Source organism: Castor canadensis, chromosome 13 (genome assembly GCF_047511655.1).
Source record: "Castor canadensis chromosome 13, mCasCan1.hap1v2, whole genome shotgun sequence".
Classification (NCBI taxonomy): Eukaryota; Metazoa; Chordata; class Mammalia; order Rodentia; family Castoridae; genus Castor; species Castor canadensis.
In genome coordinates, this window is record NC_133398.1 from 9,330,126 (window position 1) to 9,354,013 (window position 23,888).

General features: G+C 47.4%; 1 protein-coding gene across 9 annotated transcripts in view; it reads right to left on the minus strand.

The window, feature by feature from the left end:
• Window positions 1-23,888, minus strand: part of Mvb12b (multivesicular body subunit 12B) — a 176,847-nt gene that overhangs the window by 86,637 nt on the left and 66,322 nt on the right. For all 9 annotated transcript variants that reach the window (XM_074053183.1, XM_074053181.1, XM_074053187.1 and 6 more), the window contains exons 3-6: window positions 23,688-23,795; window positions 18,733-18,829; window positions 10,470-10,599; window positions 7,164-7,286 (exon numbers count right to left, since the gene is read on the minus strand). In XM_074053183.1, the coding sequence (XP_073909284.1) occupies window positions 7,164-7,286; window positions 10,470-10,599; window positions 18,733-18,829; window positions 23,688-23,795 (458 nt within the window). The remainder of the gene's footprint in view (window positions 1-7,163; window positions 7,287-10,469; window positions 10,600-18,732; window positions 18,830-23,687; window positions 23,796-23,888) is intronic.

Here is a 23,888-nt window from a genome sequence, read left to right on the forward strand (position 1 = left end):
CATCATACACAGCAAGCCCTGCTGGTGAAGTCAACCATATAAAGGACGCAGCACAGGGACTAGGAAACTCCAGGTTGCGTGGTACAGGCACCTGGGGCAGAGGAAGACAAAAGGACATGGGTCAGACTTTCTGGACAGGCTAGAGGGGTGGCCAGGACCAGGGGAGACTCCTCAGGAGAGAAGGCCCCCAGTAACACAACCCATACCACAGCTCTACAAGCTCAGGTTCTGGCCCTCCGGGGGCTCCTGCCGGACACAGCTCGCTGCTGGTTCTCTCCAGGGAGAGGCACGAGACACTGCTCCCAGAGTGCATGGAGGTCACTCACATCACAGCGCTAATGTCTGTCCTCCCTGGCAAAGCCCCCACATTCTAGTCCTCACATCAAGGAAAGGAATGAAAATGTGTCTTATCTTTAGAGTTAAGTGACCAAAATGCACAAAGCTTTCGTGTGAAGGGAAAGGAATTCAAACTGACCTAAAGAGACATCAGGGGCCCCAAACAGAGTACTTGCCTTCTCCTAAGTCATTTTTGGCACTGTGGGAGAGGAGTTCGGGTCATGCCACGATGTGTTCACTATTTGTATTGGGTAAGAGTCATCAGCATCAGCCCTTGGCCTTGTCCTCTGTCCTCTCCTTGAGACAGGGCACATGCAACCCTTCTTGTAAATGGTGAATCTTAAACAAAACACAGCTTCCAGCTCCATTCCTCTGGGCTGAGCCTTCCCCTGTTCAGTCCTGGGGAGAAGCTGCTGGACCCTCTCACAGGTAAACACCTTCAAGTGCCAAACCACTCAGAGCAAGCAGTAGACACATAGGAAGGGGAAGAAATGGCCTTCCTGGGCTGAGTGGCATGGGCCTCTCATTCTAGCCCTACCACAACAGGTCAAGTGACAGATGTCACCTGTGGTTCAAAGATCGTCTTGTAACTAAAGATTGACAGGAGGCAGCCTGAGGATTTGAGGCTGTCAGTACAGACATGGGGACTCCAGCTGGTGACCTAAGGGTCCATCTTCATAGCTGACTTACTCTGCCAGTGCATCAAGACGTAAATGAGTCTGTCCCCGGGTCCAGCAGGGGACCCCGGGAGGCAGGGTCGGGGAGGCAGAATGGAGCATGGCTTGTTGTGGGCTTTGACAGCACGGAACGAGCTTGCACAGCACGGCCTGAATTCTAGATCAGCACGGCGTGATTTCCTCTCTCCTGTAGGAAGGGCCATTAACCTTTTAGATGACAGCTCTGGGATTGGAGTGATGGAACGATTTTTGAGGTCAGCAAGGATCTATGTTCTCAAAACCTGACATCGACATGCAAAAGTTGTGACTGAATCCTGGTGTCCCTGAGAGGAAGACTAAGTGTATGTGACAGATCTTCTGCAATCAAAATGCCCCATTTCCCAGAGTATCTGTCACAGATTGATAACATCCACACAAAAAGTTAAGTACAATTATGTCTGTCACTAAGAAACATACTTCAGAACCGGTGACTGACAACTCTCTGGAAGCTGACAAATCACTGAACACCCCCAAGTGGTGCCGGGTGCTACAAGGAAGCTCGGCCGGGTGACACCTGGCAAGCTGCACGAGGAGAGGCTGCTGGCTAGGCCACACTGGGAAATGAGCAGTGTGCTCCATGGCTTCCAGTGGGAAGCTGATCCCTTCTCCCTGGGACAGAGGGTGTCAGTGAACGGTCACAGGATGTGCCCACATGCACATGGCTTGTGGGGTGTCCTCCTCCTTCAGGATCATGGTATACACAGCTGGACACACTCCAGGCCAATGCAAAGGGCAGAGTACAGCTTCTGAAATCACGTGTTGCAGCATTTCTAAGACAGCCCTGGTTTAACACCCACATTGACATGAAATGTCCTGGAAGCTCCAGCAGTCTGGGGTCCAGGACACTTATTTCAGATGGATCTGAAGGGGACACACAGTGCTCACAAGCTCACAACAAGCCAATGCTGGGTGGAAACACAGCCGAGGGCCTGGGCATTCTGCAAGGCCTCTATGCCGCAGCAGCTTTGCCGTTATCCAAGCCTCCATCCCTGCAACTGATATGAGAACTGAAGGGGGCCATGGCTGTGGCTGCCTGAGCAGGTCTTAGTGACCAAGGTCCACTCTGTGCCCTCCCTGCCTGCTGGAGGTCCCCGGTCCTGGGCAAGACATCTTCTGAATTTGAACTTCTGAGGGGAGACACATTTCTAAAATGAGGCTTAAGAAGCATGATTCCTCTAGTGCTGCTGAAGGTTTGAGCAAGCCAAGTGCAGTCTGACCTCCCAGGCAGCTGGGAGATGTGTTACATAGCTTAAATGTCAGAGAGGATCAACTGGAGGAAGGAGAGATTTATTTGAGCTCATGGCTCTGAGATTTCAGTCCATGGTCAGTTGGGCCCATTGCTTTTTGGGTCCAAGGTGAGGCAGAACAACAGGTGGGGAGTGGGTGGTAGAGCAAAGCTGCTTACCTCATGGAGGCCAGGAAGCAAAGAGAGCCAGAAAGAGGAAGAGGCCAGGGACAGGATATACCCTTCCAAGTCATGTCCCCAGTGCCCACTTCCCTTAATCAGGCTCCACCTTCCAGTTTCTACCACCTCCCAATAGTCCTTTCAATTATGACTCCATCAATGGATCAATCCATTGATTAGGTCAGTGCTCTCATGATCCAATCATTTTCCCAAACATTGCATTATGGACCAAGCCTTCAATACATGAGCCTTTTCGGGGATACTCCATATCCAAATCACAACAGGAGCTCCTGCGGTGGCTTCAATACCACAGATTTCTACCTCTGTGAGACTTATTTATTAGTTTTTAAATGTAGAGCCCAAATCTACCTCCTGATAACCTCAGCCCACCTGATCCAACTTTGCCTTCTGGAGCTCCAACAACCTGTCTTCTCCTGTCCCACCTGGAAATACTTCCACTTTCTCTTCCAGGTACTGAGCATTTAGACTTCCAAAGCTAACTGCCTGTCTCCACTCAAGTCAAAACTCAACACTGCACTTTTATGTGATCCATGGTGCCTGACTGGTGTGACAGGGGCACAGCCTCCTGGAACATTCCCAGCTGTGCACAGCAGGCTGCATTCTACACAACCCAAGCTCCTGACCAAGCTCACTACACACCACTAGGCCAGGTCTCCTAGATTTGACTCCAGTGCTGTGGACTTATTGGACCCTGGGGCCCCTCTGTTTTCACCTATCAGCCTCCATCTCCTCCTGGTTCCTGCAGGGTGCTGTGATGGTGCAGATGTGGAGTACTGATTCCGTCACTCAGCACATCAGCTCTCCCTAATGACTCCATGTCATCTGCAAGTTTGATAAGCATGCCTCTGATGTCTTTATCAGCTGCAGATTCTACTACTCGGCACACCAGGGGCAATGGCCCACCACGGCCTTCCTCCCAGTTGACACAGAAGCACTCATTCATTCACACTTCGGGGCTGCTGGCACTTTACCAGCTGTGACCCCTGCCTCCTGGAGCTTTTCCAAATCTTTGTCCCAGCAGGAGCAGAAACTCTCACCTCCCAGTACAATCAATGTGAGACTCCATGTATGAGAGGGAGGAGGGCTGCTCTGCCTGAAGCTGGGGTGGTGCTTGCTCAATCTGTACACCTGCCCCTGGGCAGCACCAATCAGGATCAGGAAGTCCCATTATTGGATGGGATGCATGAGGCTGACTCACAAAACCAAGAAGACGGGTGGGAGATAAGACAAGTCTCCAGCCCAAGGCCAGCCCTACCCTACTGGTCCACGTGCATGAAGTAAGTGGACAGAGGACAGAGTGCCCAGGCCCAGTGGGGAGGACAGAGGAAAATTCAAGAGACATGTGGAGATGTGTATGCGTGCTCACCGTTAACAGCATGGGGAAGAGGAGCTCTGCTGAGCCATCTTTCACCACCTATGACACAAACTCCACTGAACTTAGGATCCGAGTCACTGGACACAGTGCCCTGTCTCTTCAGGGACCCACAGCATTGGAAGGAGGACTCTGCATCTGGTTTGGCTGTGAGCATTTTCTACAATGGCAGAAAGGCACAGACAAGAAGCTCCTATGTCTGAGGGCAGTGCTTGCCTCTGCAAAGAGAAGACAGCACCACTACGACACAAGGTAGGCCTGGAATGACGGCCCATCACCTGGAAAAGGTCCCCTGAATGCCCCTTCTGTCTGGAAGTCTTTGAAATCTGAGTGAAGACATAAGAATGGAGTAAGGACACATGTTTTACCTTTAAAACGAAGGCTTAGGGTTCAAGAAAGCAACATGTCTGCTACCAAACCCTCCTTCCCTCTTCCTTCCAGCTCTGAGATCTGTGGGGAGATTGTCCAGGTGGCTTGGACCCAGTTTGCCTCCCCGCCACCTCCTGGTTGGTCAGTAGAGGGCGCTGCGCCACCACTCTCCCAGCAGCCTTGGTTTTGATCCTGTGTCCACACAAAGACCACACTTTAACATTTAATATTCCATAAGGAAACAGAACAAATCACAAACTTTGCTTCTACATGCAATGATATCACCTATATAAAAGTACACAGAAAAAAAAGACAAAGGAATAGTGACACGAGGTTATTACCATCTGCTCACTGGATGTGGAATTTGGCTTCCCTTTGTCTATACTGTGCTGATTTCCTACAAGCTTGTATTGTTCCCATGGCTGAAAAGACCCTGCAGCACTCAGGGACTCAGGAGTCATCAAGCACGTTGGCCTTGCTCCTAGAGGAACACACGCTCTGGAACAGAACAAGGGCTTGGGCCCAGGAGGGTGCTGTGCAGAAGGAGCAGGGAGATCTGGCCCCACCTGCACGGGGCTTCCAAGGTGACCACCATATGGTCTTAGCCCAGCATTCAGAGAGGAGAGCGCTGCCCAGGGAGAAGAGAAGGCTTCCTAGGAGAGGAGTTGCTGAGCTGAGATCTAAGGCAGAGGCTGTGAGACACACCTGACACACAGGTAGCACGTGAGTAAAAGCACAGAAGCAAGACACAGGAAGGGATGAGGAGGTGCCATTTTGGCTTAAAATCTGGGGCTTGGAGCTGGGAGACAAAGGTAGAAAGTCACGGGACTGGATGTGGAAGCCTTCTTAGTCCAAAGAGGACTCAGCTCCAGGCGGTGGTGGAAGTGCAGCGCCCGGACTCACCTCCAGAGGGAAGGCTGGAGTTTACAGAAACCTGATGCCTACCAGAATAAAACAGCATACCCATACCCGTTCTTTCATAAGTCTTCAATGGAATATCCAAATAAATAACCTGCGTTCCATTTTTTTAAATCAAAAAGACTGGATAAGAACACCAAAACCCCCTACAAAAGACAAAAAAAAAAACACTCTAAATTGGGAGGCTCACATAGGTGTGCACACCACCTATGACTCACCACACACAGAGAGAGAGAAGAGCTTGGGACAGACAGGGATTTTACCTGGAAGCATTAACATACATTCAACAATCCCACTGCACACTGGCTGACCTAACTCAGCTTAATTAGAATACACTTTATACTGACTATTTTGACATTTGTTTCATTTGGCAAGTAAAACAAAACTGATTCAATTTCCCTGTAGCTACTGTAAACCATAAATTGCACAACAGAGGTTATAAAATATGTAAGCCTTGTAAACACTTTGTTCTGACGTGCTACCCTCAGTTCTGCTGGGCTTTCAGTAGCCAGGTACTCCTGGACCACCTGCTTCAGACTCCAGATGCAGGTGCCCCCTGCTTTCCTACTGACTGCAAGCTTCTGGGAGAGCCTTCTCCCTCTTTATCTGGAAGCTCAGGGGCTCCTTTATCATCTAACAGGCATTTAATACTTGCCGGGAGGTGGTGCCCATTTCTGGGCTCTTCCAGACCATGTATGTCAACAGGGAGCAGCAGTAACTACTTCAGGGCAACCAGGTCTCTGTGGGGCTAACTAGCCTCTGTGATAAGCCCAAATTGGAGCTGAACCCCCGCACAGGTGATGGATGAGAGATGACCCTGGCTTAGGGGATGGGCCTCAGCACAGGTGCTTAATTTAGCTGACCCTGAGCTCAAGTGATGGATCTGAGAGGACCCAGAGCACAGGTAATGGTGACCTTGAGCAGTGCTCCCAGGACAGTACTGTTACGGTGCTGGTGAGTGAGAAGAAAAAGAACACATGTCATTGCACTGGGCCAGCCTTGCAGTCCTGAGCTGAGGAGAGGCTTAGCTGCTCACCCTGTAGCTCCAGGATGCTCACTGGCTCTTCATCCTTCTTTGTACCAACGAGAAACTGAAAACTATTTCCTAAGTGTCAGGGGAGTCAGGGCTAATTGTGCTAAACTCTACACTTGGTAGAGTTTCTTGTGAAACTGTCACAAGAAACCCTGAATTGTCTTAAAGGAGGACAGTTTTTGGGGCTGGGGACTCACTATGGTGGAGCTCTGTGAACGCTCACCTCTATTCCCCCATGTTGGAGCTCTTTAAAATGCCTTCTTACTTATGTTGCATCAATCCTGAAATGGCGTTGCTAGTCATTCTTGCTGGTTGCATTTGTCACCTATTCTCAGACAAACTTGTCTGTTTGTTCCTTGCACTCAAATGACTTACTGCTAGTGATATACTACTTTTATTTCACAGGGTTCTTTGTACCATCTGTTTTTTTTTTTTTCAAAAAAGTATAGAGACTATTACTCCCTCCATCATAACTGCAGTTTGATCACTTCTGTCTCTTTATGAGATCAATTATTAAAATCAATGCAATATCCTGAAAAACTTCCCACTTTTCTCTAATACCTCTTTCTTAGTTTGTAGCTCTTCAGGAATGGAACAAGATGACCATGAATGTGGTTACTGATCAGCCCTCCTGGGTTTCAAGTGAGTTGCTGGCTGAGACAGAGAGGAAATTCCACCTTCTTGAGGCCAGGAAGCCCAAAAGGCCACATGCTTCTGTGTGCATATCTACAAGCTCTTCTGAGGAGCAATTTTAAGTTGCATAGTCTGCTGTGTTAGGAGCCTGCAGCATATGTGCAAACTAGAACCAGAACGGCCCTTACCATGCAATCCACAGACTAACCGGGTTTTTATGTCTTTATAAGGACACAAGTTTTCAGCTCTATTTTGCACTATTTCAGCAGCTATGAAGTGAACTTGTTCTAAAATGTGTGTGGTGCAGTGGGACCCGAGACCACCTGAGTGAGTACAGAAGACAACATCACAAGGCCTCACCTGGGCAGGTTGGGTGCTGGGGTGGAAGCAGCTAATGATTGTGAAGGCGTGGTGGGTTGAGAGGAATCGTGATTTCTTGGCACTCTGCCCATTCGATACCAGATCCCCATGCTGTTCAGTTCCCTTCAGGAGAAAAGAGAAATTTTCATGGCTCTGTTAAGCTTGGAGCATTTGTCTGAGACACAAAGCAAACCAACTCATTTAATAGTATCAGTCTCAAACCCCAGGGGCCCTATCCTTCCCCATATAAGACGGGTCACATTACGTTCCTTCATGCCCTGGGTGTTCCAGCGTGAGGGCAACTGTGTCAACTAGGCAGGCCATGGTGCCATGGCCACTTCTTCACTCATTCTGAGCCTGCCTTCCGGCTTCCTCCCTTCTCAGTGGGAAAAGCTTTTCATTTCACCATCTCCTTGTTGGGTGTTGTGTGATGCACAGAGGATGCCCTCCATCCCCCAATGTTGGGATGCAGCCCTCCCAGCCAGGTGTCACCTGCAGGTGGCCTCACTTCAGGGTCAGTGGGGGAGGCACATTCAAAGCACAAAATCCAAGACACGTGCCCCACAAGCCATGAAATGGACAGGCACCACATCAAGCTTCCTAAGTCTTAGTATGGCAGCTGCTTGAAGCCTGACCCCACCCTGCAGAGTGACGATTATGAGACAGGCACATGCGTGCTCCTGGGAAGTGAACCAAGATCAGATACGGTTACTTCAGCCATATCCAACTTCTCCACTGCCCCACAAAACTGTGTCTTCGGGACCAGAAGCATCTCTTCAAAAAATGAAGAACCTTCTGTGGAACCTTCCAGTAAGCTTGTCAGTGCACCCAGAAACTATTCTACACCTCATTTCTGTCCAACTGGCTGCTCCAAGTCTACTCATTTCCATCACAGCCTCGGGCTGCCAGGCTCAGAGCCTTCAAGTGGGAGGTTTCTGCCTCCGGTGGTCAACCCCACAGCCTGTGAAGGGACAGGTAAGTGACTTAGAGTTCTGAATCCTGAATTCTCTTTCCTCTCTTAAAACAACACTGCGACTGTTTTCCTCTGGAAAAAAATTTTTTGCCCAAGATAAAAGAACACTTTATCTTTTCCAAGTGAAATAAAGGGAAGAAAGATTCCAGTTTTGCTTATCAAGACAAATATTGATAAAAATCTATTCTTTAGAATTGTTTAAATTGGTCAAAATTGCATCTTTTTACAATAGTATGGTTTGTAATTAAAAATATAAAACGTAACTGAAATTAGACTTTTAAAGTTCACTACTAAATAGCTGTTTCCCACTATGGTATGCAAATGGCTGCTTTTAAGGTAAGTGTGGTTATTCTCTTAACTGTTTCCTGCTCCTCTAACCCTGTTTGCATAATTAGTTTAAATCATGTTGCACAAAACAGGATTTCTAAGACTGTAGGAAGGGGGGGTGATCACCGAGTCCTGCTTTTTTCACTTTATTTTTTGGTGCAGGGTATGGAACACAGAGCCTCGTGCATCAGTGCTTGTGCTCCACCATTGAGCTACACACACCCACAGGTTCTCGACTCAGAACATCTGGATCCATAGCTGAACAGTCTAAAGAAACTGCGAGTGCAGTTTCTAATATCTAATTCTGTGATACCTGCTCCCCACACACTTCACATACACGGGCAGCCAGGAACACAAGGAAAGGCCCTGGCTTAGAGAGTATGAGGTGGCTCTGGGCTCAAATGGACAAGAGCAGCACAGAGACCAAAGCAGGTCCAGGAGGCTGACTCAGACACTGGGCTATGAGGATGAATCTCTGGGAACCCAAGTGATGCCTGCAGAGCCTGGGTCGGGGAAGAGGCCCGTGGCCATGGGGGTGAAGAACATCTGCTAGGTTGGTTCATCTGCAGCCCAAGTTTCAACTTGACTTGAGTATAGTAAACATCTATTTTCTTTTGTACATCCAGCAACTCTCCCTATCTCTGACTTTTTTTTACTTCCCTCCATATTTTAGGTATAGCCACCCCCTCATTGTTCATTCTTGATTTCCAGTGGAGCTGACCCTGCTTCCAGTTCAGCCCGGTCAGTCAGAGAATGGCCCTTTCCAGACAACAGTGGCCAGGCTGCACCTGACCCTCGTTACATCAGTAAAGACCACCAAGACTGAATTCTAGAACTTCAATGTGAGCTGCATGAGTGCAGATTTGCTCTTTGCCTCTCGACCTGCACCCTGAGGATGGGTGGGAGAAGGGACAGCACCACCAACGCCTCCCCAGAGGAAGCAGGGGTCAGAATGGAGTCCTCCAGCAGGACTTGGAGACAGGGAAAGTGTGTCCTCAGCATCCTGAGCTCCTACTTTCAGCCTCCTGAAGCTGATCAGCCCCTGACCTTTTGTTATGTCAGCCAACAGATTCTTCCTTTTCATCCTGTCACTTACAATCATAAGGGCGCAGAGTGAAATGCTGAGCTTCAACTGTCTTTGAAATTGATGCAGCAGCTTCAGGGCCAGGCCTATGCTCTGTACTGAGGCTGCCTGTGAACAAGACACAGATGGGCCCAGCCCCCAGCAGTTCTCTGCTTATTGAGGAGACAAACATCAAACCAAAAATTGCACACCACATTTTCACACAGTCATGTAATAGCTGTGTCTCTTCCTGACTTGGAAACCTCCAATGGCTTCCCAGTGTGCTGGAAATAAAATCCAGACAGCCACTATGTCCTAGGAGGTCCTGTGAAATGCTTATCTCTCAGCCCCAATGCCTATCCCACCCACACGTTCCCACTTCCACAAAGACTCCTGCTCTGATACTGAGGTCTCTACTTAGTTCACTTTCCTGACTCCTGGCTGAAGTAGTCGCAGGTCACCCCATGGTGCATTTCCTTCACTGTCTGAGGTTCTCTCATAGATCTTCTTGCTTACTGCTCATTTCTCCCTTCTAGAACAGCAGCTCTGTATGAGCAGGGCCTTTGCCTCTCTCTCCCCACATACAGTGTCTGCCCAGTGTACGAAATAGGCCTTAAGATGCCATGGAGTAAACAGCAACACAGGGAGCTGCTGGCTAGGACACAGAGGGACCTGGAGAGAGACTGCTCTGAAGGTCAGGGAAGGGAAGGCTCTAGGATGGAGCACACAGCATGAGGAGAAGTGTGGTGAGGCTGGTGTCCTGATGTGCTGGCGGGGCTGCAGCTAGCAGGAGGGCAGTGAGGACAGCCATGGCTGAGAGGCAGATGGGAGGTCAGTGGCTGAGAGCCTGGTGAGCCGCACACTGGGTCCTTAGGACTCGTCCCCAGGAGTGGCCTGAGCACTCTCGGGGGAAGCAGCAGATGTGACTACATGGGTGACTCACCCAATGAATGTGTACTGAGGAGGCGCCTGCTTGGTCCGGCCCATGATCCGAATATCACAAATGGCAGCTTCCGTGGAATCCCGGGGGATAAACTTAATGCACAGCCTCTTCTTTCTAAAAGCCACCTCCTCTGAAGAAAAGGACAACAGAGAAAGCATGAGTCACAGGGATGCCCCACCTCTGCTCTGAAAATCACGTCTTCCTGCACGTCCCCTCTGTGCTGCAGAAGTGCCAGGTCATCCTTACCACTGGACCCCCTGCCTTCCCTGGGTCTGTCATGGCCAGGCTGTGACAATAAAGTACATCAGTCACCCTGCTCCACACCCAGGACATGACCCAATCAGCCAGCCATGAAGGGGTCCCAGGAGTCCACACAGCTGTGCAGTAAACCCGGGAGGCGGTTCTAAAGCCCACGAGCTCAGAAGACGCCCACACACAGCCACCCAAGCATCAGCACTTCCACCACATGCGCTTCTTGTCTTAACTCTGTATTCACATTCTCGAAATCCTCAAACATACCCCACAAACATGCCCCCACCATCCCAGTTCAGTGAGGTCCACAGGGAACAGGTTGGCTCCAGCTCTTCCCCAGTCCGTAGTTTTGCTGGATCCTCAAGATGACTCCCTGGCACCACGTAGTTCCCCATCACCATCTCAGTAGGCATCAATGACAGGTGCTTTTATACAGCATGACCACCTGCTATTACCATCCCTAATACAAACTCCTTGATATCACTGACAGTCTCCATGCATGTTTTCGCCATTATGTCAAAAACATCATTGTTCTGTTGGTTTGTCTAGATCAAAGTCCAGGCACTGGACTTGCACTTTGTTGGGTGGTTAGTTCCCTTTGGTCTCTTTATTCTGTCCTGATCTCCCCCTGCTTTCTCCGTCTTTGCAGCATACATATGCTCAAGAGATTGGGCCATTCCCTCCTGTGACAGAGCTAGAGCTGAATTAGGATAAGCAAAGTGTGTCCTTCCCACTTCTGATGGGTTCTTGTGTGGGGGGCTGGGACAGTGTTCACCAGTCCCCCAAGAGCTGTTCCTGGAGCAGTTTTCTAACACTCCGGCAACTGTTGCTAAGATCCAAGCCTTTGTAACAAGTTTCAAAATGGTGATTTGCTAGCTGCCATTCCTCCCACACTAATCAGTTGCCATTCTATACACAAAATAACTTTTCTCAACCTACTAGTTGGCCTAATGGATATAGACTTTATATAGGAAAGGAGAGACTCTTTTCTCTCACTTGTCAAATCTTAGTGTAATGAGTTGGTACCCTAGCAACCACCATGGTGACCAGTGAGGTTTACTTTGTCATTGTTGTTCATTTGTTGTTTTGAACACAAACTTCAAACAGTCCATGAGTCAGTCAATTGGGTCTTGGTTGAAATCCCAACTCCACCATTTTCTGGCACTGTGACCTTTGGAGAGTTGCTTAAACCCCTGGGCATCAGTTTTGTTATGTGGAAAAGGAAGCTGGTAAAATCCAGCATCCTTAGTGGATGCACAGTGATTATATATGATTCACTTGACCCATGCCTGGCACACAGTATGTGCTCAATAAAAAACAGTCATGAGAGTTCTTGCCATCAAAATGACAAGTAAGCCTCTAGTGTATAATCAATGTCTGTGCTTGTACTGACTTTCCAGACCTTCTGGCTCTGTGGTAGGAAATCCGCACATTATAGCACACTCGCACAGAGGAACAGAGAAGCAGATGAGGGAAGGGCAGACCTGCCCACAGGTTCTATGTGGGGAACAGAATCAGTGGTGTCATCTGGTTCTTAATGTCTTGGGTGGGGGGTTGTCTTTTTGAAGAAATTCAGAAACACTGTGGGTTCTTTCCCCAGGTGTGGATACTGAGGGCTAGATGAGATCTACAAGCGGAAATAACGGCCTACATTCAGACCCCAAGCACTGTGCCAAATGGGATAGGGATCCTGGAGGCGGGGAGGGAACCACAGCAACCTTCACTTTCAAAAACTACCAGCTGCTTAAGATCATCTCTGAAAGTGTGAAGAAGGCGAGGCCCTCCCTCAGAGTAAGGTAAAGTACAGGTGTTTTACTTGCTTTTGTCGAAGTGCTCTTGGTCCCACTCCTCCATTTGCAGCCCCCTGGGGACCAAAGCATTACACATGCTTTGGCAAGCCTAATTTTAAGTGAACACGTTCTACACAGTCAACAGAAATGTGTTCAGTCAAGCTAATGGACACAGAGGAAGTACACAGCACTTTACTGAAACAGTCTTCCAGTTGATAAGTGCTATGTGTATTTGAAAGTAATTACAGATGTCTCACCTTTTTGGCTGACTATAAAATCAGGGCCTTAAATACTCCCATGGGACACAGGGCTGCCCACAGGGCTCTTTGGCCCCCTGGGTGAAGCCTCAGGAAAACGGTCCTGTGACTAGAAAGGAAGAGGCCCCTCTTCTGAGCTTCCATTCTGTGCACCTGGTGGAGAGCACAGTCCCTGACCTCAGAATGGCCATGGATGGACAGCAACTGATGTGGCCCCATACATGGGGGACAGGCTTCCCAACCAGGACCACTGGGCCCCCAGCAGCAGGCCATGGACCCAGACAGAACTCAGCCCAGGGCCTCCTCATTGAACTGTTCAACAAACTGAGAGGAAAATGCAGAATGGGGAATACCCTGTGTCACTGCATTGTATCAATACAGAGACAGCATAAGTCAATTAACCATAAAAAACGAACATTGTACAAAGTCTAAAGCTAAAGTGTGTGTGGGGGTGTGGAATTAATATAAGTCTAAAAGGCAACTTTAGTTCATAAGCAGACAATTCATACAAGAATAAGCAAAATCGGCAAACACGTGTAAAAACGTTAGCCTTGTTAATAAATAATGAGGTAAAAATTAAAGCTAAATAAAATCTGGACACCTATGTGGGGAGGACTGTGGAAGTCACACCTAAGCTTATGCCATTAGCAGAAGTGTTATTTTTATTTCTGGACGTCAATTTTGCAACAGAGGCCAATAAAGGTGTTCCTCACGGAGGCCATCTATCAGCAAGGCACCCTGTCAGGCAGGCACCTGAGGTGATTCAGAGATGGGCCAAACCTGGATCGTGTCCTCAAGGAAAGGGGAAAGCAGTGAAGACATGAAGAAAGCACAGAAGTGGCAAGGCTGCAAGCTACAAGCAACATCACAGGACAGGACATGGTCCCCTCACTTGATGGCTGAGGAAACTGAGGCCAGGAAGGTGCAGGGCTTTGCCCAGGGTCCCCCAGCAGCATGTGACAGAACTTGACTGAACACTAAGCGAGATGCTCCTGCAACCACAACACGCGGTAGTTTCCCAAAGAGGCAGAGCCAGGGATTCCAGGCAGGCTGAACCCTTCCCTCGGCTTCCCAATGGGACCTGAATTTGCTCTGTGCCCTCCCTCCCTGCAATGAGTCGGTCTGCACCAGGCGCACCACAAGCAGCAGAGGACGCAGACAGGGTCCTGACCTCTGCCAGTTTACAGCACATCCTGGGAGGTTGCCATACAGGTCCTTGCTGGCAGCCCGGCTCCGCTCTGGCCTGCACTCCTCGTTCATCTTCCCACCCTGAAGCCTGCAGTGCCTGACCTCAACTATCTATGGAGAGGAGCGTGAGCTGGTGCAACATGGCACAGTATCAGAGACTGTTTCACATAGGTGGACAAGTTGACCTTACCCTTCAAGGACACAGGGTGTGTACTTTCCGAGCAGAGGGGAGGATACTGTAGGCAGGAAAACATTAACCCAGATACTAGAAGTAGAAGAGAAAGGATTGTGAAGAGAGCACAGTGAGGCTGGGTCTGCAGAGAATCCAGGTGTGGCGACGAGGAACACGCTTGGGAAGGTGGGGTGGAGGCCTACAGAGGACCTATGACCTAAAAGCCTTCAGCATTTGGAAACTCGTCACCAGGACATCATTTAAAAGCTACACATATCCAAACTGGCCTGTGAAGTCAACACCATTCCCATCAAAATCCCAGCAGAAACTGACCAAATCCCAAAATTCATGTGGAAATTCAAGAGACCCAGAATTTTTAAAAAAAGAAGAAAATTGAAGGAGTCATACTTCTGATTTTAAACCTTGTTAGCAAGCTCTAGTAATCAAGACTGTGTGGTAGCTGCATAAACAAAGGTGAATAGCTCAGTGGAAGACAACTAGAGTCCAGAAGTAAAATCTCGAGTTCATGGCTAAGGGCTATTCGACACTGATGCTAAGACAGTTCAATGGGGTAAAGAACCACCTTTTCAACAAATGGTACAGGGGCCACTGTGCTACATATGCAAACAAACAAACAAACACAAAACAAAAAACCACCACCAACAACAAAACAAAGTTGGACCCTATCTCACAGAAATTAACTGAAATGGACCAACGAATAAGAGTAAGAGCTAAAACTATAAAACTCTTAGAAGAAAACACAGGCCTAAAACCTAGTGACCTCAGACCAGGCAGTAGTTTTGTAGATTTGAAAGCAAAGGCACACCCAACAAAGGAAAACAGAGACAAGTAGAACCCCAACTTGGAGTTGTCTGTTTCAAAAGACACCATTAAGAAAATAAAGAGTATAAGTAAACCATGAGGGAAAGCCTTCGAATACAGGAAAAACTGGCACAGGACAGAAACTCTATATGGAAAAAGTGAGAGAAAGCCTCCATTCATCCCACTTTCCTTTACCAACATGAAAGAAGTTCATTCTAGCCCTCACGAGAGTTCACAGTTTTAAATTTGTTATTAGTGAAACATGGGATGTTATCTGCAGTTACCTTCATTCCCTCCACAGGTATGACAGGTGATGGTACAAGTAGAGGAGGTAACTAGAAGAGTTGTGCTAAAGGGTTCATTATACTCTGTGGTTTTTCACACTTTGGCAGTGGAAGAAGGTAGGTCACAAGTTTGAGCCACTTCAAGCTATATAGCTCCCTGGGCTACAAGGGAAGATGCTGTATCAATGACTAACAACAAAAAACATGTCATTGGGGAAATAGGACAATGTTGCACATTTTAACAAAATGAGTAAAGGTGCAGTAAAAATTCCTCATGCAGTTGAATGCTGTAAAATAAGTAAAATGATTAAGTTGTAAATTTGTGCAGAATGTTCCAAACCACGCAACCAAAGGGAATATTCTAATAGATATAGGCATCTTGTGTATCCTTCCTAATGAACTGTGGCCTGTTTATTTCTAATTTTTACTCCTGAGGAAAAGCTCCATGCTGACTCATTCTGGAGTCTGCCTATAAACTTGGCTCCATGGGAACCTGTGGCAGGACCAAGCTTAAACTAGTATTTGGACACTACCAACACCCCGTGTGAAACAACAGCTCAGTAAGAGGAAACTAGGTGCATTAAGGTGATACTCTTTTGTAAGTTGTGTTAAAGTGTTGTATTTGAGTCTCATGGGGACTGTCTTAAATCAGTTGATTAGGTATTTATGCTTTGACTTAGAACTGTGTTGGATTGATGAGTACATTCATATATTGTAAATTTCCAACTTGGCTTAAATTTTATGCAGCATTTGAGTAATAAATGCACATCATTAATGTGTCAGTGAAACATAAGTGTTGCTGGGCTATCACCTGCATCACCATGGTTATCACCTGTAATCCTAGCTACTCAGGAGAAAGAGATGAGGAGTCATAGTTCAAGGCCAGCATGGGCAAAATGAAAGTGAGACCTTATCTCAAAAATGACCTTTGCAGTTACTGATCACTCCTTTCAGTCTTGCTGTCTTGCTATGTATTTTATTTTTTACTGATATGATATGTTTTTATTTCTTTTTCTTTGTAATTGTGTTTCTATTAGAAATGTGTTCTTTTATAATTACATAAGATATTACATAAAATATCTAATGGTTATAATGTGTAAAATTTAGCAAACAAAAACTTAGCTGTAATTGAATAAAAAAATTCTTACTCTAAAAAAAGAAAGTAAAAAGAAAGCCTACAGAATGAGAGAAAAGTTTTGCCAATCATTTCTCTCCTAGGGACTTGTATGTAAAATGCATTAAAATATTCCTAAAGCTCAATTATAAAAAGACAACCCAATTAAAAAGTTAGCAAAGGATCAGAACCAACATTTTTCCAGAGAAGACATGCAAAAGCCCATTAGGGAAGTGCAAATGAAAACTACAATAAGATATCACTACACACTCACTAAGATAACTAGAATAAAAGAAAAACAGCTCCTCTGAAAAACAGTTGGGAAGCTGGGCCTGGTAGAGCACACCTGTAATCCCAGCTACTGGGGAGGTAGAGAACAGGACGATCTCAATCTGAGGCCAGCCCAGGGAAAAAGTGCGAGACCCTATCTGAAATAACTGAAGCAAAAAAGGGCTGGGGGCATGACTCCAGTGAGAGAGTGTCTGTCAAGCAAGTGTGAAGCCCTGAGTTCAAACTCCAGTTCTGCCAACAAATAAACAAATAAAAAAACCCAGTTGGGCAGTTCCTCAAAAAGTGAAACATGGAGATCCCATGTGACCCAGTAATTCCATACTTCGGTACAGACTCAAGAGAGCTAAAAGCATGCCTGACAAAAACCAGCAGGCCAATGTTCATAGCAACATCACTCATAGAGGTCAGAAAGTAGAAACTGCCCAAAGGTCCGGCAGTTGAGTGAATAACCAAACTGTGGTACAGCTGCATGCTGGCACGTTATTTGGCAATAAAAGATGAAACAACCTCGAGAGCATGATGCTAAAGGAAAGAAGCCACACAAAAGATGACAGATGGCTTGACCCCATTCATAGGACTACCCAGAAGAGGCCAAGCCATGTGAGGGCAGTCAGTGGCTGCCTACAGATGGCGGGGTGGCAGGGAGGGGCAGGAAGCAATGTAGAGCGACTGACCCCACACACAGCATTTCTTCTGTGGTCATGAAATGTTCTAGAAGTGATTCTGGTAGTGGTTCCCAAATCTGTAAATACTCTAAAAAATCACTGAATCATGTATTTTAAATGGGTGAATTAAATGGTATTTGAACGATACTAGTAAAGTAGTTACAAAAAACCCGTACATAAAGGCATGAACTCCACCTGTGCCAGTGCCTTGTACACATGCTTGTCTGGGCACCACTGGGCCGAGGTGCTGGGGGCTGCGTGTGTCCTGCGTGCTCCCCATGTCTACGCATGAGCGTGACCTTGGGTAAGTTCTGTAATCCCTACAGAGTCATCAGGCCTTGTTTTTCTCATATGCAAAATTGGTATAATAATACCCATTTTCTAAAGATAAATTATATCATTTATGGCAGGGGCTAGCGCACAAGAAACACATGATAAATCTCAGCTATTACGATTATTAGCCAATACATACCACAGCAACCAGCTAGGAGCAATGCATGCATCAAGAACACTGTGCTGCAAGACAGCATGGACTTGCTCCGCCAGGTGACAGTTACAGCAGGTGTGTGCTGTACAGGAAGTGCGAGCAAGAAAATGACAGACAGAAGGTGGGTCCCAAATGGGCTGACTGTGGGAAGTAAAGTGTGACTGACAAAGAGGAGGGCAGCACCTCGTAAGCACATCCCGAGTACGGGAAGAGCGCGCTCTGAATTTTCTTTGTATTTGTTTTTTATTCACCGCTTCACTGTTGTGCATGTCCAACGTTGGCAGCAAGTAACTAAAAAGAAGGCAAGTGAAGCTACTTTCCGCCACACTAAGGAGGTTAAATATCCAGGGGCTGTGAGGCACCGTCTCACCACCACTGCCACCAGAACCGCAGGACCAGAAGCACAGCAGCCTGGGGGCCTGAGGCAGCTTCTGCTGCATTGGCATTCATAGACATATTTCAGCACTGCTCAAGTGGTCACAATATTTAGTCAAATTCAAGTCTTTTAGACACTAACTTCTACTGTCTTTCTGGTTCAGTTTTCTTGTTTGCTCTACAACCCCACAGTGGCCCATTATGGCCCTTGTAGTCCTGGTGTCTTTTGATTCTACCCTCCTTTTTGCTTCTGGGTTTTGTACCAAGCTTGGGGGCAGTGGCACCAGAGGATGGATTAAAGACGAGTTGTCACCAGATTCCCAGTTCCATTCCTGAGAGAGACCAGTGAGCAGGGAGCACGGTTCTAAGAGAAGAAGGGCCTGCTCATTAACACACTGCCACCCCTGGAGAACCCAGGTGGACAGGCATCACAAGCAGCAGGCCCTAGTCTCGGGCATGCAACGAGACTTCCTGAACTGGTTGCAAAGAAAAATGCACATAAGAATATCCCAAGTCTGGCAGGAAGGAGACTCTTCCCGTGATGAACAGGGCTAAGGGCGACTCACGTGTGTCCACTGTCTCCTGAACTGGGATGAAGCCCACAGGCAGCGTGTCCTTGGCGTCGATAAGCTTCATGTCCACTAACACGTTCCCCAGATGACTCTTGGGAGGAAGAAAAGAGATAAGACTACTCATCTGAACACACCTGTGGTAGATTTGCCATTTTGGCTTCAAGATGCATATTTAACACAAAGGCTCATGCAGCTTTATGACAGCGGGTTAATTAGAGTAGGTGACACTTAATGTTCCCTTGCAGTAACACAGGGACTCTGGTGGCCCCGCGAAGGAGTTTCATGTGAAGAAGGAAGCTCGAAGCAACTCACTCAGACATGGCATTGGTGAGCTGGATGTGTGACGGAGGAAACAATGCAGACAAAACCCAGCAGAGGGCAGCTGTGCACACGACCCTGCACCTGGCTGCCACTCAGCCCTGAGCGTGGCCCCTCAAGCCAGCAGGTTTTCAGAAGAGCAGCTTCCTGGGGTACCATTTGTAGGGAGAGGGCTGTTTCTGAGTGGAATGGGGTCCAATCACACCCCCAAGTGATCACCAGGCTGCGTACTGAAACACATTTGGGTTGCTAGGTACATTTTGCAAAATCCCAAGAACCATAAACTAGTACAGTGAAAGCCCTGCTGCTTCAGTAGTACAGTCTTCTGAAATGACATGTGCAAGGGCCTCTTAAACCTTCTATTTGGTGGTGGTATATGGGGTCCACAGTGCACAGTTTCTGTAGCCAGTATAAACCCATCTTTCCAAGACAGTGCACCATTCTGTAATTGCAAGAGAGAATTCTTTTTGAACACGCCAGCACTTGCAGCTCACATTTCATGTTAGAAACAGTCCTAAAGAAATCTGCCCTAAACTTAAACACACGGGGCCATCATGCAGATTTCATTAACATCTTCAGAGTCATTTGCAATCCAGTCCCCCATCTCTAGTCAGAGCCAGTTAAGGAAAGAATGATGGGTCCCCATCCCAAGTCTCTCCTGTTAGGATACTAGCAATGCACTCACATGTCCATTTTCCAGAACTGCGTATCACCAAAGCCCAGCCTGACCCATGCTTGGTTGAACTGTCTGCAGCCTGGACAGCTCCAGCTGGTCAGCCCGTGTTCTGCCCTTGGTGACAACCCCTCTAGCCACTGTTCCGATCTTGCTTAGAGAAGAAGGGCTCCAATTCCATCTCTGTGAACAGGCAGGCCAGACCCTACCTCTACCTGTACCATGCCAACATCTCCAAAAGCCACCAGGGAGTTCCTGCCATCTAAACTAAGCTTGCATTTTCATGCTCTTTTTAACTTCATGTCACTTTAGAATTGTGTGTTTGTGAAGTTCTTTGTTTAATATCTGTCTGTCCACTAAAGCTTAGGAGCCACAGGGACTAAAATGATTTCTGTTCCTGCTAAAAGTCCAAGCCCAGCATAGCTCTTCCCCCACTATAGGAGCTCAATAATTATTTGCTGAATAAATGAATGTTTTGGGCACAGTTTTCAATTCATGGGTCACTGACAATCAGAAATCAAATCAGATTTGCTTGGATGGCAAACCATATCATAAAAATCCTGAAAGTAGGTTTAATAAATACATTATGAGTCAAAGGTACACAAATGAAATAAATTCCTCAAACTGAAATATGAAAGTCCGTGTGGCGAGTGTAACCCATGACTGGTGTTCTCATGGTCTGTCATTGCGAATCTGTTCCTTTCTCCCCACCATACTGCATCTGTCAACGCTTAACATTATTACATCTCAGGTGGCTGGGTCTCAGGGAGACAGTGTACAGCGTGGTTCAGCAAATAGAAAGTGGAGCCTTCCCTAGTGTGGGATAAATCCCTGACCATGCAGGAAGGTTTGAACTGCTAACCCAACTCGCAAACATCAGCTGCTTTCAGAATTGCCTGATCCAATCTATCATAATTTCTTTCCTTGGCAGTTGCTTTTCTATGTCATCACTGCTTTCTGCATTGAGAAATTAACAACTGGGTATGTTTTGCTGCCCGTGGATGGATGGGCATTCATCAATATCCTTCTCCATCGTCTTCCACGTGACAAGTCGGGTTTTGCAGAAGTCAACTGCAAACCACTTAGCGACCTCACCCTCCACACTCTTCCAGACGTCCCTGATCATAAACCAGAGCATCGGTGGCGCAGACATGAAAATGAGCCCAGCAAACCCTCCTGTGCATACAAAACGGGAGGCTGTGCCGCCAAAGGTTCCTGCAACCCAAGTATGTCCCTCCACGCTGCCGGCTGCCACTGTGCAGGTTTAATATGGTAGGTCTGCGACACCATTAATTTTGCTTGTTCCTCTCCCCTCCCCCACCCAACCTCTCTTTCATTTCCTCCTCATAAATATGAAGAACGTATTCCCAATCCTTGTTGAGCACATGATTCATGCCAAAAGCCCAATGCACACCGACTCAGGGTATTTATATTGTCTCTGGTAGCCAGTGCTTGCTAGTATACTGTAATTATTTTTGACAACCTTGCATTTAAGGTAGCCACAGATAACCAACTTAATATTCAAATGTTCATAAATCCTTCTGTTTAATATCCTCCCTACCTAATCTATGTACATTATTATTACAGGTAATGCAGAAAGTACAGGGCATGAAAAGTGCAATTAATCTCTATCCTTCCCCAGGAAGCAATGTCACTCCAAAGCCAGGTTTCTGTATTAATAGCATTATTGGAAAAAAGGAATTTAGGTTCCAAAGGAGGCTCCCAAAACTCCTACACTGGGAGTCTCAGGTTGCCTAATTAAGAATCTGGTGGGTCTTGAGATCCCCACCCTCCCACACGGTTGTAAACATGACGCTCTGTAAAGCTCTAGCTCAGATGGCAGGGCCAGGACACTGCAAATGATGAATGTGTGCCTGCTCCTGTCTCACACCTGGGCTGACAGGTGGGCCTGCCACTCCCTACTTTGATCCCAGATCAAATTCGATCCTTTGATTTGATTGTCTGGATCCCGTGTAGGGATTTACCTTCCAAAAACAAAACACCTACTTCCCACACTGTGTCAAAGCCAGGCAGCTTCTCTTGCTGTGTTCCTTATCTCCTTACACCCCTCGCCACCCCCATACATGGCTGTGGACCATCTGCAAATGGTGCTCAAATCAGCTTTCTATAACATGCTTACTTGGGACATCAGAAACTAACAAGCCCCAGTGACTTCTCTTTGTCATGTTGGACTTGTCACAGTGACAAGTTCTTCTGCCTAGAGAACCAATGCCCCTCTGTCTGGAAGGGCAAATGCAACAAAAACCAAAGCCAAAAGTGATCACAGAGATGGTGGTTGTCCTCTGAGGCCAATGAATTGAAGCCTTTGTCAGGACAGGTGAGGCTGATTACAGACCAAGAAGGAACACCTAGAAACCACGAGGGCCATGGGTGGGTGGACAGGCTCTTGTCCAAGTCCTCAGGACTTCCTCCTCACAGCCCCAGCTGCAGGGAGTATGCTGACCTTCCGCAGGAAGCAGTGGAGCTAAAAACAGAAAGCACTTTTAAAAAAGAGCCTGGGTAAGCTCCAGGGACAAAAAGGCTGGGGAGGGCCCCATGGAGGTGCAATGGGAAGGACCGGGTGATGGGGCCTACTGACACCCTCCTGAGCCGAATGCCTGGGAAAGCAATGCTGGCTTCGGACTTGTCCCATGGGGTCTCCTCAGTTTCCGAGGAGCTGCACAGATGCACCACAAGCTCCTGGTACTGCAGGCATCCAGGCATCCGCCCTAGCTCAGCGGCCATCTTCCTGGCATTGAAAACGCAGAGAAGACTCCAAGCTTAGCGCCAGCACCTCCCCACTCAGCACAAACTCTTCACAATGAGCTTCCCTTCTTTACATTAGGGGAAAGTTAAAACAATGACTTCTCCCCAGTCCTGACACATTAAGGAATGACTCTCCTGACCAGCAAGCAACAGGAACGGGCTGGGGATGGGAGGGTAAGTCAGAGAGCCCTGTGGCAGCCCACAGTCAGAATGTTGAAGGCTGGACACACCTAGACCTGTGCCAGAGCCCTGAGCTGGGGGCTGTGATGGAGAGGAAGAATTCTCCCCTTCCATGCTTCTGAACAAGAATGTTTAGGGTTATGGTTGGATTATCTTTTTAGCCATACTGCTGCTATAATTAAATGCATAAAAATAAATTGGTAAAAAAAATAAGCATTTGTATTAGGAAGAGAAAAACCATTCAGGCCAAAGATAAACCGTCCTCTCTGTAAATGGACATTTGAGGGCTCACTATGTGGGGGCTCGGAAAGACAGGTGACCTATGACAAGCCCTAACTTTCGACTCAGTGCCTGCATCTATGGAAAAGGGGTAAGCTGGAGGAGATCATTTGAGGAGGGAGCAAGAGGCATTTGCAGAGTGCCCAGGGTGGGGGGGTTGCGGGGGGAATGCAGGTAAGATGCTCACTAAAGCTATTTCTCTTTTTCCTAGACTCTAGGTATCTCTAAAGTTTCCTCATTTATTGACCCAAGTATCAAAAAACAGCATACTAAGAGCAATTTTGTAGCTAGGACTCAGAGAGAAAGAAAAGTCCCTTTGGAAACAGGCCATGATAGGATGGGATGAGGCCAGGGCATAGTCAGTGGGGCCTCCCTTGGGCTGCCATCGGCTGGCCAGCATTAAGTCAGCTGCACTGGCGACTGTCCCATCCACGGTGCCCAGTGATTTGTTGCTTGGAGGAAAGGTAGGCAAATGAGAGCTGAGAGAAAAATTTCCTGGTTTCCTTTGGAGAACACATTTTAATGGAATTCACTGTACACTTGGGCATGTGGTTAATAATACTCTTAAATGAAACACAGTGCTGGCTGCTGACTCTACCCAGTTCACTAAAACCACAGATAAATTAATATGGCAATGAAAATAAACCACAACAAAAAAAAAATGAGGAAATTCCAAACAGGAATGTAAATTACTGGTGCTCACTCAGCAAACAGAAACCACCACTAGACTTACATTTTCTTTGGAAAATGATCTTGTGAAACACAGGTATCTGGTAACCTTGGACTTGAATAAGCCGTCTTTCCAGAGGTCAGCATCCACGCCATCTGCCGTCTGTGCCACCTGCACCAGAGAGACAGAGAAGAGGGTCGCAGGTAAGGCAAGATGGAACTGGAGGTGCGAGCGAGCACTTCTTCCATACCTTTTCCAATTAAC